Source organism: Ceratotherium simum, chromosome 18 (genome assembly GCF_057802395.1).
Source record: "Ceratotherium simum simum isolate JZ-2026a chromosome 18, ASM5780239v1, whole genome shotgun sequence".
Lineage (NCBI taxonomy): Eukaryota > Metazoa > Chordata > Mammalia > Perissodactyla > Rhinocerotidae > Ceratotherium > Ceratotherium simum.
In genome coordinates this window covers 26487857-26502123 of record NC_141917.1, presented here as the reverse complement: position 1 = coordinate 26502123, position 14267 = coordinate 26487857, and the positions used below count along the sequence as shown (strand labels likewise).

Here is a 14267-nt window from a genome sequence, read left to right as displayed (position 1 = left end):
CGGAGGGGGAGGCGGCCTGAGGAAGGACACGTCACCGGACGGAGGCCGCGGCGCCGCTGGCGAAGGGATGCCAAGCCAGGGGCGAGCGCCGGCGGAAACCCGGGCCTGGGGAGGGGGTCGCGGTCCTCCGGCCCCCGCCCTGGGACCCGCCCGCCGCTTCCGGCGCCCTCCGGGTCCGCCCCGCGCCCGCGGTGCCACATCCTCTGGTGACGTCAGCCGGCGCCGCCATATTGGAAAGGCGCCGCCGCCGCCACCGCCTCCGCCTCGGCGCTCGGGCTGCTTTGGGTGCCGCGGCCGCAGGAAGGAAGGGTCCTGTCTCCCGCCCCGGCGACGGCCGGCTCGCCCCCCTCGCCGCCACCCGTCTCCCCATGACTACCCGCGGCCCCGCTGCTGACAGCTGTCCCCCCAGCGCCCGGATTTAACACGGAAGCCCGGGTCGGGGGCCGCGGGGGGGCGAGGAGGGAGACCCGGTAGGTCCCGCGTCCCTCTCGGCCCGGCGCCGGAGCCATGACCTCGCTGACCCAGCGCAGCTCGGGCCTGGTGCAGCGGCGCACCGAGGCCTCCCGCAACGCCGCCGACAAGGAGCGGGCGGCGGGCGGCGGCGGCGGCGGCGGCGAGGACGACGCGCAGAGCCGCCGTGATGAGCAGGACGACGACGACAAGGGCGACTCCAAGGAAACGCGGCTGACCCTGATGGAGGAGGTGCTCCTGCTGGGCCTCAAGGACCGAGAGGTACGGGCGCGGCGGGCAGGGCGGGGGCGGCGGGCGCGGGGCCGGGCGCCAGGCGGGAGCCCGGCTTCGGCTCCGCGCGGCCGTCCTCCGAGCTCGGCGCTCGGGAGCGCACGGCCGGCCCGGTGCTTCCAGACCGTCCGCGCGCCGATTGCTTGGATGTTTCCTTCCACCTCTCCCAGTCTTGTCTGTCCTGTCGAGTCCCTGGCAGTCTATATCTTGCTTGCTTTTCCCGCGTGTTTCACCTGTGTAGACCCCAGGGTACGTTTGCAGACTGCCCGTTAGCGTGCAACGCCTGGAACCACCAGGGCCTTGAACTGCTGGGTTTTGCAGGTTTTAGGATTTGGGAGGGCTCCACGGATCTGCTTTTTGGGGGCTTAAAAAAACAAAACAAAACACTTAAGGTGTACTGTTTGGAATTGTGCAAAAATTTCGGTGCAGTGGTAATGGAGGCAAAAGTTATTTTACTGATAAAAGTGAGGCAATTCTTAATGAAACCGCCTGGAAAATGACTTTCTAGGTAAACTTGCTTTGGGTGAGAGAGTATTAGAATCGCTTTACGTTTTATCAGTTGGCTGTTCTCGAGAAAGTCTTAATATCTTAAGGAAGGGTTTTTCCATGGGGTACTCGAAATGCTAGATTTGTGATTTAATGAAAGGCTTCATAGCTTTGGGTAGGTTCAAGTTGGAATAGATACTTTGTGTTCTGGCTTTGAAAACGATTATTTTCACCCCAGTGTCTTGTGAGAATTTTCACACATAGAGAAGTTGGGAAAAAAGAATGCTACAGTGGACACCTGGGTGCTCACTTCCTAGGTTCTATAATTAACATTTTGCTGTATTTGCTTTACCACTTATCCACTCATCCACAAAAATGATTATTTTTAAAATCAAACTTGCGGACGTTTAGAAAGATGGATGGATATTCTATAAATTAGGTACCATGAGGTAGTTTCAGAAACTTGTTTTATCCTAGTATGGAAACTACCGACAGCACATTCTGAGTCACACACAAATTTAAGTTTTGTCTGTCTTGATTTTTAAGAAAGATTTCCCAACTCACAAAGGCGGGCAAAAAAATTTCATCCTTATGAAACAACTTTTATTTCACTGAAACTTGTCAGATATAGGCTAAAGTTTATCTTGATAGAAATGTCTAGAGTATTTGCAATATCCAGGTTTCCTGTTTGCTCAGATTTTAATAACGATCACCTTGAAAAAAGTGGAAGTCCCTCTGGTTGTGAAAAGGGCCCAGTATCTGTTTATTAATCACTGAGTTATGATGAAAGCAGGCTGTATGTGAAATTACTTTTTTTCTTTGGATGAAAAAGCAAACGAGATGTATAATGTCTTAGAAATGTGATTTTTAGAAAGTTTTCAATTTGCCATTTTAGGCTTCACAATTTAGAATCTTGGTAATAAACATTTTTCTTTGTCTTTATCTTTTTCCTTTGGGAAAAAAGTTACATTATAGAGAATAAAAAGCAAAATGAAGAGAACAAGTCATTCATATTCTTGAGTGAACATTTTGGTTTATAGTTTTTGATGCTTTTCTATATGGATACCGTACTGTGTGTAAAACTAAACCTTAAAAAAACCCCTAAAACTAGCCTTGGCTTTCTGAGTCACACTAAGTGAGGAATTATTGTGAGAAAGTACCTTTTTGCTTTTTCAAGTATGTGTTACTTTAGGTGTTTAAGCTAAAGCATATTAACATGCTATTTTTCTGTGATTGGTTTTCATGAAGATGATCTAAAGAATTTATTTCTCAAAGCTTGATGGTATTCACAAAGTTAGACAATTTACAGTTCTTTGGTGGCAGGTAATTGAAACCATCTGTTGTATTTATTGCGTGTCATGGGTCACTATACTTTGCCATGTCATGGCCAACATCCAGACACTAGCTAATTCTGAGCATTTTTTGCTGATTTCAGCAACCACATAGAGAAATTTATTTTCCCCTTTTGCAAGCAAGTCAGGGAGTTGGAGTGGAGAGGGGTGAAGTTGAGATTTTGCGTTGCTTTAGATTTTGGTTTTAGGGAATAGCCTATATATTTTTTCCTGTCCTCACATCATTACGTACTAATAATCAGTCCTGTCAACTCATCTACTCATGTGTTTTTCTCCCGGGGAGATTCCCCACCCCCATGTCTTCAACTTGTATCACTCTTTAGGGGCAGGAATTACTCTCTCACCTACAGTCTAGGCATTTAGGCTTGAATATTGTTAGATTTTAACTTAATTTGATATTAAGTAGTTCCGAACTTTAGCCGTAATATATATTTTAGTACATTCACTGCTTTAACTTTTTATTATTTTAACTTAGCATACATATTTGTAATATCTGGGTGCTTTTAAGATATTTAGAAGCTAAACTTTATGGTTAGGCAGGTCATTAATGCTGGACACATTTTGTGTGTATGTGAACTAACCTTATTTGAAATCAATACAATCAAGAAAAATTTTAAGACATTGTGAAATGGTGGAGTTAATTTTACTTTGACTTTTTAAAAAAGCTGAGACTCATTCTGGTTTTGTAAAAATATTTTTTGTTGAGTAATAAACCTACAGAAAAGTGCACATATTATATGTGGTGAATTTTTACAAACTGGACACACCTGTTAAACCAGTGCCTAGAGCAAGAAACAGAAATGACCAGCTCTCCTGAAGCCCCACTTGATCTCCTTTCCAGTCACTGCCCAGTCCTCAAGGGTCACCACTAGCTTGACTTCAGAATTCAGCATAGAATGATTCTGCCCATTTTTGTACTTTCATTTGTGTCTTACTTTTGTTTAGCATTGTTGGTGAGATTCATCCACATTGTGTGAGGTTGTCATTCGTTCATTCTCATTGTCTTATCAACTTACTTTTAACACGTTGATAATCTACAATATTTAAAATGTTACTTTGACTTATATCCTGAATCTGCTTGTTCTCCCCCTTCCCCCTTTACTGAATAGAAGGCTCAGAAGGTCTGGCTTCAGATTACACATTAGGGGTGACTCTAAAGTCATCATGAGAGAGTCTTTCTTTTTTAATTTTAAGTACACATTTCTGATAATTTTCCTTTCTGGCTTTTATTAAAACACAGATGCCTGGGCCCCTCGGGATTCCAGTGCTCAGTATGAGTGGAGCATCAGTGACATAGATGTTGGAGTAAATCTTCTGAGGCTGCAGCAAGGATGGCAGGATAGGTTTAAACTTGAATTCAACTTCCAAATAATTAGCAAGATTTCTATAATCTCCCTTGTGTTTGAAGGGGAGGGACAGCAAATGAGCCAGGAATTTTCCTTTCCCCAACTATTTGATTTTTCCATAGATAGCTCCAGTAGTTAGCGTCTTCAGAAGACCTCATTGAGAATTACTGGTGTCATATGCTTTTAAATGTCTTCATTGGTGGCAAATCTTAGTGCTTTAAGTTTGGATTTGATTATTTTAAATGGCTGGGTGTAATTTAGAGTGTGCCTGTGGAACAGCAGAAGTGGAAAGAGGCATGTGTAGTCCTGGCCCGAGGTGTATCCTTTGTTTTACATATCATCGCAGCTCTCTAAGCCTCAAAGTTCTCCTCTAAAATGGAGAGAGAAATAATCCTTTCCCATGGTGATTCTGGTTGGACTCTTGCAGACATTTACTGTTTTAGTCTCCACCATGTCTGCCCCCAGTTTTGTCTTGCTTTTAAGGCGTTCCCCATTGTGTGGGGCCCCAGGGTGTCCTATTGAAGCATTTACCCCTTCCCTCTTGTGGTGCAGCCAGACCTAGACTTGTCCAATCAGATGTTTTCTCCTGGGGCTTTGGGTCTTGAGAGCAGAACAGGCTGTGGGGGTTTTTTGAGACCTCCTAGAGTGCGGAAGTCCCCCCTTATCCACGGTTTTGGTTCCCCCTGGTCAGCTGCAGTCCAGAAATATTAAACGGAAAATTCCAGAAATAAGCAATTCATAAGTTTTAAATTTCGTGCCATTTTGCATAGTGTGATGAAATCTCACTCTGTCCAGAATGTTCCTCATCCCTTTGTCCAGTGTGTCCACGCCGTATGTGCTACCTACCCCTTAGTCATTTAGTAGCTATCTTGGTTGTCAGTATATGGTTACAGTATATTGTTATAATTATTCTATTTTATTATTAGTTATTGTTGCTAATCTCTTACTTTGCCTAATTATAAATTAAACTTTATCATAGGTATGTATGTACCTATCCCAAAAGGGATTGGTTCCAGGATTCCCCCCTCGGATACTAAAATCTGCAGGTACTCAAGTTCTGTAAATAAAATGATGTGTTATTTGCGTATAACCTATACAGATCTTCCTGTATGCTTTAAATCATCTCCAGATTACTTATAATACCCAATACAATGTAAATGCTTTGTAAATAGTAGTTATACTGTATTGACTAGGGAAAAAAGTGACAAGGAAAAAAGGCTGTACATGTTCAGAACAGACAACCATTGTAGGCCTTTTGATCTGCGGTTGGTTGAATCCATGGATGCGGAACCCTCGGATATGGGGGGCCCAAGTGGGTAGGAAAAAACATAGTATATATGGGGTTTGGTGGTATTGCAGTTTCAGGCATCCACTGGGGATCTTGGAAGGTATCTCCTGCGGATAATGGCGGGGAGACTACTATAGTTTCAGTGTGTGGATCAGACTGTCCTCTGACATGGTTCTTTGAGCTTTTTTCTCCCTAGCCCATTGATGCTGTCTTTTCCATCCAGATTTTCTAGGCACTTTTTAATTTTGTAAGCCTCAAGAGTTGTCAAGTAAAGTCCCTTTTTCAATAGCCAGAGTCAGTTACTAATGTTTCTAATGCTTCCAGACGAGAACCCCAATGCAGTAATTTCACTCTGTATCTTGAAAAATAAGTATGCTTGAGCTGAATAATACACACTTAGGGTAAAATAGTTAAGTTTAACTAAAATAAGGGAACTGACTTTTATGTGGCTTTTAAATTGGCTCCAAAGATTGGTCCCAAAGATATGTTCCATTTTTGGAATAAGTTTCCCAAGGTCACTACTTTGAAATACAGGGCTTATCAAGATGTGTAACTTTGGGGCCGGCCCCGTGGCTTAACGGTTAAGTGTGCGAGCTCCACTGCTGGCGGCCCGATTTCAGATCCCGGGTGCTCACCGACGCACTGCTTCTCCGGCCTTGCTGAGGCCGCATCCCACATACAGCAACTAGAAGGACGTGCAGCTGTGACATACAACTATCTACTGGTGCTTTGGGGGGAAAGAAAATAAAATTAAAAAAAAAAATTGCTAAAAAAAAAGATGTGTAACTGTGTGTGTAAGGAAGGTTGGCCCTGAGCCAACATCTGTGCCCATATTTCTCCATTTTGTATGTGGGATGCCGTCACAGCATGGCTGGATGAGTGGTGTAGGTCCATGCCTGGGATCTGAACCCATGAACCCTGGGCTGTGAAAGCAGAGTGTGCAGACTCAACCACTGTGCCACTGGGCTGCCCCTGGTTTTTTTTTTATTTTATTGAGGTCATGTTAGTTCATAACATTGTGAAATTTCAGTTGTACATTATTATTGTTAGTCACCATATATATGTGCCCCTTTAGCCTTTATGCCCACCCCCCAACCCCCTTCCCCTCTGGTAACCACTAATCTGTTCTCTTTGTCCATGTGTTTATCTTCCACATATGAGAGAAATCATACAGTGTTTGTCTTTCTCTGCTTGGCTTATTTTGCTTAACATAATGCCTCAAGGTCCATTTTCCATACGTGCAGTGGTATGCACCATCTCTGTATATCAAATCTGTTAATGAGAAATTCATTCAACAAATATTCAGAATTTCAAGATGTGCTAAGATTTTAGTAATTTAAAGTACAATAAAGGCTTCTGAGTTTTGGAGTTTTGTGATTCCTTTACTAACTATTCCTTTCATATTTTTGAAAGATTTGAATTTTCATTTATTTTTTTCAGGTGTATTTAAGAGTAGGTACACAAGTATGAAATATATAGGATCTCAAAAATTAGTTCTTGGGTTCATTAAACCACTTGATTGTACCTTTTAAACAGGATTTTATACTATTGAAATTACTTTTCAGTGCTTTGGGGTTCTTGCACAGTGGGGCCAAAATGTTTACTGATTTATCTTGTAAATATCAATAATATTACTATCTGAGTGTTCCTGTATGGATCATTTGAGATTGTCTTTTAGAATTATACTTTGAAATTACTTTGATCAAATTTTGAAATATTTGGGGAGTTTTTCTGATATTTAAAGAAAGAAACTTATAGTAAGTATCAACTTATATATGTTTCAAAAAACCCTAAATGCATCATACTTTTGTCCTATGTCGTGTTAAACTTTTAGCCTGACTCTCCTTTGTGTCCAAGCAAACTTTTCTCTACTTTCTGTGAGCATAACTTTTCTGCTATTAATCAGAGTAAATGGCATCATTCAAAGTTGCTGTAGTCTTTGTTTAGGGGATTTTATTTTCATGTGAGTCTCCTTTGAAGCAGCTCAGAGAGATTGTGTTTGTCTCCGTGTTTCTTCCGTTTAATAAGTGTAGTGACAAGTGCTAAAAGTGGGAGCTATACTTCATTTTGAAATTGATGTTTGTGGCTTTAGGTTTCTCTAGTCAAAGCATGAAAGACTGTAACCTGTTTCAATAGCATTGGACAGTATTATAATGTAATCTAGTAAATATTGAGGTTTTAATTTAGGTGTTACAGGTATATATAGAAAACAGGCTGTTTCTCTTCTTACTAGTTTTTTGGCAAAGCTCTAATCTGCAAGAATATGATTAATATTAAAGCGTATTACATTATCAGAAGGAGTGCTTCTGGTAAATGTATTTTTAAGCTTAAAAACATTTTAAATGAAAAAAATTAACTATTTTTTAAACTTACACTGTATTTGATTTTCATTTAATGGAGAAGTTCTTAAATTGCAGTCAACAGATGGAGTTTAGAAACTGTGAACACAGCAATTCTGTGTGTTGGGTGTGTGTATTTTCCTGGAGAAAGAGGCCGTAGCTTTCATCAGATACAGCATTTATTGAAACAGAAGGTTAAAAATTACTGAATAGGAATTGGTCGTTTTAGTTTAAGTTTTTTGTTTTTACTTTTTTTGTTTTGTCCTTTTTTTCTCCTGAAAATTGACTCCAGAAAATTCTAGGTTTCAGGGTTGCAGTCAGTTGAATTTTGAGCTCTTTGACATTTGAGATATGAAACTGACATTTCTGTAGCCTGGTCATCTTGCTGAATGACATTTACAAGCTATATAACTACCACATCTAGAATTCTAGTGATTTCCATGCATTCATCAAATGTTTATTGATTAAGCCAGCCCTAATGGCCTAGTAGTTCAAGTTCGGCGCTCACTGCTTCAGCAGCCCGGGTTAGCTTCCCAGTTGCGGAACCACACCACCTGTCTGTCAGTTGCGATGCTGTGGTGGCGGCTCACGTAGAGGAACTAGAACAGAATGACTTACAACTAGGATATACAACCATGCACTGGGGCTTTGGGGAGGGGAAAAAAAAGAGGAAGATTGGCAACAGATGTTAGCTCAGGTCTACTCTTTCCCTGTAAAAAAAAAAAAAAAAAAAAGTTTGTTGAGCCAGGCCCTTAACTTCTAGGAGGAGGGTCTCTATCTTCAAGTCCATTTCTTTTTAGTTTTGTGGGTCAAAATTCATACAGTAAACTACAAAACTGAATTGTGTTGCTGTTCTAGAATTTGTTGATAGTGAATATCTTAGCCTGGCATATAGCCACCACTCAGTAAATATTTATTAGGTAAATCATGTATTTTCAGTGAGGGCAATGTTATCCATCCCTAAGAGAGTGAAAATTGGTTCTGGGGGTGGTGGTGAAAAAATCTTACTCCTTTCTTATATAAAGCATAGATATACATGCAGTATATAAATAGATATACAGTGTAACCATCTTATTAAAATATCAGGGGAAGGGGGGTGATTAGGGAAAAAAATTCTAAAAAAGCTCCTTTAGGGAGTAGTAATGAAAAAAAGATTGAGAAACACTGAAATAAGTCAGTGTTGAAAATACTAGGTTTGTGCTTAGCTGCAGTTTAGAAATCTTTTTGTCTGATAGGAATTTTTCTTGTGATAGAATTTGGCTTGTAGTTTAGTAGGAGGAGGACCAGTTTTAGCTGGTCTGTACTGTAGGAAGTTGAGTTAAATTTTTTTAATTCATCTTTTTTTATATTTTGTTTTATAATATGCATAATATTACTATAGTACACATACGCAATTTAAGTACATATACATACAATAGTACACATATTTAATATATATGTATTTAATTGTAAACTATCCCTAATTGTGTAAATCTCCTCTCTCTCTGTATTCTATGAATTCTGTGAATTCATCTTCTGAAGACATCTCTCTCAGCCTTCTAACCTGAGTCACTCTGGGTTGCTGGCTCTCTAGGTTTGCTGTGTACCTGTCACCTTAGGCTTCCCCTTGGCCACCAACTTGGGACTTGCTATTGCTTCTTTCTTCTCTTGGTTCATCTGCTTCCCGGATTTCTTGTTTATCTCTTTCTAGGTATATTTCTGGTGTATCTAGCTTCTGAGAGCTTCCAGTAGCTTAGTGAGAAAAGGTAAAAGGAAGGTAAGTCTTTAAAGACCTTGTATATCTGAAAATGTCTTTAGTATACCTTCACAATTAATTGATGACTTTCCCTTAGAGATGCAGGGGCATTGCTTTATTATTTTCTAGCTTCGAGTTGCTGTTGCAAAAATTGAAGCCATTCTAATTCTTGATCCTTTGTAGAAAACCTGGTTTTATCTTTATTTTCATATTGAGAAACTTACAAGACTGTCACCACATCCTTCCCTCCAAAGAGTAACCGCCATGCTGCGTTCTAACACTGTAGCCTTTTTTGTGAACATTATATAGGTAGAATCATAGAATATGTACTTTTTTGTGTCTGGCTTTTTTTTCATTTGTTAAATTTTATTTTATTTATTTATTTTTGTGAGGAAGATCAGCCCTGAGCTAACATCCATGCTAATCCTCCTCTTTTTGCTGAGGAAGACTGGCCCTGAGCTAACATCTGTTGCCAATCCTCCTCCTTTGTTTCCCCCAAAGCCCCAGTAGACAGTTGTATGTCATAGTTGCACATCCTCCTAGTTGCTGTATGTGGGACGTGGCCTCAGCATGGCCGGAGAAGCGGTGCCTCGGTGCGCGCCCGGGATCTGAACCCCAGACTGCCAGTAGCAGAGCGTGTGCACCTAACCGCTAAGCCACGTGGCCGGCCCTATTCGTTAAATTTTCAAGTCCGTGTTATTCTTGTTGGTTGATAACATGTGGGTAAACTTTTGTGTTCCCCTATCCACCACCCTCTGGGAGGGACTGGAAATTAAAGGGCTGCATATAAATTGCTAATGGTTATTTTTACACTGGTTTTGTTTTCTGTTTCCAGTTTTTAATTTTTTTTAATTTTTAAATTTTTAAAATTTTTATTTATTTATTTATTTTTTTCCCCCAAAGCCCCAGTAGATAGTTGTACATCATAGCTGCACATCCTTCTAGTTGCTGTATGTGGGACCCGGCCTCAGCATGGCCGGAGAAGCGGTGCGTCGGTGCGCGCCCGGGATCCGAACCCCGGGCTGCCAGTAGCGGAGCTCGCGCACCCAACCGCCAAGCCACGGGGCTGGCCCGTGTTTCCAGTTTCTTGAAACTGTTAAACAGGTTTATACCATGTTAACAAAATAAGCTCAGAAATAACATTTAAGAATTTATCTTAAATTTTAGTTCAATCACTGAATTGAGCTTCTCATTTAATTTTTGTGTCTACATCCTGTTATTTAAAGTTGAAACAGAGGGGCCGGCCCCGTGGCTTAGCGGTTAAGTGCGCGCGCTCCGCTACTGGCGGCCCGGATTCGGATCCCGGGCGCGCACCGAAGCACCACTTCTCCGGCCATGCTGAGGCGGCGTCCCACATACAGCAACTAGAAGGACGTGCAGCTATGACATACCAACTATCTACTGGGGCTTTGGGGGAAAAATAAATAAATAAAATTATAAAAAAAATAAAATAAAGTGGAAACGGAAGTTTAGTATCCATATGTTCAGTTCTATCCAACTATTGAACGCCTATGTGCCAGTCTCTTTGCCAGGTGCTGGAGTTACAAAAAAAAATTTCTTACCCTTAAGGAGCATCCAGTGTATATAGAAGACAGATTTGCAAATAATTTCAATATAATAAATTATCAGCTTTAACAGAAGTATATGTTAAATGCAGTAGGGACGTTAGAGGGGATGCCTTGGAGCAAGAGCTGAAAGACTGTGCCATGTTCTTGACTTCCAGCCTTGCCCTGGACTAGCTAGAAGAACTAGGATGAATGATTTGATTTCTTAGACCCTCAATTTTCCCCCGGGCAAAATGGGCCTAAGTTTGTGGGCTGTGCCATACCCTTTAATTGTAGGGATCCAATGAATTGGCATGTGTGTAAGTGCTTTGAAAACTGCAAGGTGCTGAACAAATGAAAATGAGTAATTACATAGCCTAGAGAAGTGAATTAAAATTTATAGTGGTCTTTTTTTTTTTTATTTTATTTATTTATTTTTCCCCCAAAGCTCCAGTAGATAGTTGTATGTCATAGCTGCACATCCTTCTAGTTGCTGTATGTGGGATGCGGCCTCAGCATGGCCAGGCAAGCGGTGCGTCGGTGCACCCCCGGGATCCGAACCTGGGCCGCCAGCAGCGGAGCGCACGCACTTAACCGCTAAGCCACGGGGCTGGCCCATATAGTGGTCTTGACAAGTTTTTAATATTTCCACTATTTTTATTATTTCTTGACCCTCTTGTGCTTTATCTGCTGGGCTTAGTGGACAGTCCATTCAGATGCAATTGTTTATCTGTGTGTTTGTCCTGAACCTCCAGGACCTCCAGCCTTTTCTGTTTTGGGTAGTCCCTGGCCAGCTGGGCTGGGAAATCTGGAAACCTGAAGTACCTGCCACTTGAGTTCTTATTCTTAGGCCGAGTCTTCCTTAAACAATTCTTATAGATACTGTTAACTCTTCACGGATATCAGAAGCCTCTAAACCTCCAAAATGATAAATGACTCTGATGACAATTGAATAAAATAACACCTGTAAAGTGCCTAGCATAATTGGTGCACAGAAAGTATTAAGTTTCGTTATGTCTTAAGGCTCCAAATGAGAAAGCTTCGAAAAGTCCCTGACCTCTTCTAGCCCCTGTGATCACCATTTTTTCCCAACTTGTGATGTTCCTACCCCCTGTTTTTGATGTCCCCCCTATTTTGGGGGAGGGGGTCATTCCTCCCTGAGTTCAAGGCCAGGATCTTTGAAGTTAGGGCTGGGTCCCCTGGAGAAGGCATGGCTCGCAATCCTTTCTTTTTTATCTTATTTTATTGACATTTTTTTCCTGTTTCCTCCTTATCTTTTTTTTTTTTTTTTAAAGATTTTATTTATTTATTTTTCCCCCAAAGCCCCAGTACATAGTTGTCTGTCATAGCTGCACATCCTTCTAGTTGCTGTATGTGGGACGCGGCCTCAGCATGGCTGGAGGAGTGGTGCCTCGGTGCGCACCCGGGATCCGAACCCGGGCCGCCGGCAGCGAAGCGCACGCACTTAACCGTTAAGCCACGGGGCCGGCCCCCTCCTTATCTTTTAATTACTTTTTATTTCTCCTTCACTGTGGATCCTTTGGCTACGAAGACCCCTTCCTGAGGAGATTGAGAGTGGGGAAAGATGTGGGAAGAACAGTTTCAAAATTGCGCTACCTCATGAAATTGTACTTTGTGCAGGGATTTTGTTAAATGGGTCTAGGAATAAAAGTCACAAGAAAAGTCCTAATCTGCACAAATTTATATATAGTCTAGTAGTGGGGAGACAAGACAAGTGAGAATTAAAGTAGTGTAAAGTAGCACTATCCTAAGTGCAACCTGGGTAGTGGAGACAGTATGTGTTCACTTCAGAGGAAGTAGTAGTGAATTAAGACTGAGGCTGTCCGGGAGAGGGTCGGGAGCAGAGGGGAGTTGAGCTGGGCATTGCACTCTTTATACAAGGCTGGGCATTCCATTCTAGGAGAGTAGGTGGAGCCAGGGCTTAGAACAGAACCTCCTAGGGAATTCTATTCACAAAGTAGTTTGAAGCTGATTGGAAATTGGTTTTGAGATTAACTTCTATTTGATTGTAATCAAAAAGTCTTTTAAGATGGCATCTGGGAAATTTTAAATTAAAATTAGAAAATTGTTTTAACATACATTTTAGTGATTTTCACAAAATATTTGATATATTTAGAAATTATTGTTTATAAGTTTTGAACTTAAAATGTTCTGTCCATACATTCATCCATCCTTCCCTCTCTCACTTGTCTTCGAATAGTTGAGGATCTTTTATGATCTGGGCAGTGTCCCAAGTGCTGGGCTAGAAACATTTGCCTTCCACAGTCTCCATAATCCATAATTGTGACTGATAGGACTAAAAGAGTAAAAGGAAAGCTGTAAGTTTTTATTTTTAAATTTTTCATTGTAGTAAAATATATGTAACATAAAATTTACCATTTCAGCCACTTTAAAATGTACAGTTTGGTAGCGTTAAGGACATTCATATTGTTGTGAATGTTTCAGCCATCACCACTCTCCGTCTCTAGAACTTGTTCATCATTCCAAACTAAAACTGTACCCGTTAAATACTAACTCTCAGTTTCACCCTCCCCCTACCGTCTAGTAACCACTATTCTACTTTCTATCTCTGTAAATTTGATTATTCTAGGTACCTTATACAAGTGGAATCATACATTTGTCCTTTTGTGTCTATTTTACTTAGCATAATGTTTTCGAGGTTCATGCGTGTTATAGCATGTATCAGAATTTCATTCCTTTTTAAGGATGAATAATATTCCATTAGTTGATCCATTCATCTGTTGATGGACATTTTGGTTGCTTCTGCTTTTTAGCTGTGGTGAGTCAGGCTACTTTGAACATGTTGTACAAATATATCTTTGAGTGCCTGCTTTAATTCTTTTTTTTTTTTTTGAGGAAGATTGGCCCTGAGCTAACATCCATTGCCAATCTTCCTCCTTTTTCCCTTTTTCTCCCCAAAGCCCTGGTAGATAGTTGTATGTCATAGTTGTACATCCTTCTAGCTGCTCTACGTGGGACACCACCTCAGCATGGCTTGATGAGTCGTGTGTAGGTCCATGCCCAGGATCCGAACCAGCGGACCCCAGGCCGCCGAAGCAGAGCGCACGAACTTGTCCGCTACGCCACTGGGTCAGCCCCCTGCTTCAGTTCTTTTGGATACCTAGAGGTGGGATTGCTAGATTGTATGGTAATTCTATGTTTAATTTTTTGAGGAACTACCATACTGTTTTCCCCAGTGGCTTTCCCAGCAGAAAGCACAAAAATGGCAATTTCTCCACATCCTGGCCAATACTTGTTACTTTCTGTTCGTTTTTTTTTTTCTTAAATACCATTGTAACAGGTGTGAAGTGGTATCTCATTGTGGTTTTGATTTGCATTTCTCTAATGAGTGATGTTGAACATCTTTTCATGTGCTTATTGGCCATTTGTGTATCTTTTTTGGAAAAATGTCTAT

At 41.3% G+C, this 14267-nt stretch overlaps 1 protein-coding gene across 1 annotated transcript in view; it reads left to right on the top strand.

The window, feature by feature from the left end:
• Positions 1-233: 233 nt before the first annotated feature.
• The window catches only part of GOLPH3 (golgi phosphoprotein 3), a 50784-nt gene continuing 36750 nt past the window's right edge, over positions 234-14267 (top strand). The window contains exon 1 of the mRNA XM_004422701.3: positions 234-732. Coding sequence (XP_004422758.1) covers positions 508-732 — 225 coding nt within the window. The 5' untranslated portion in view covers positions 234-507. The remainder of the gene's footprint in view (positions 733-14267) is intronic.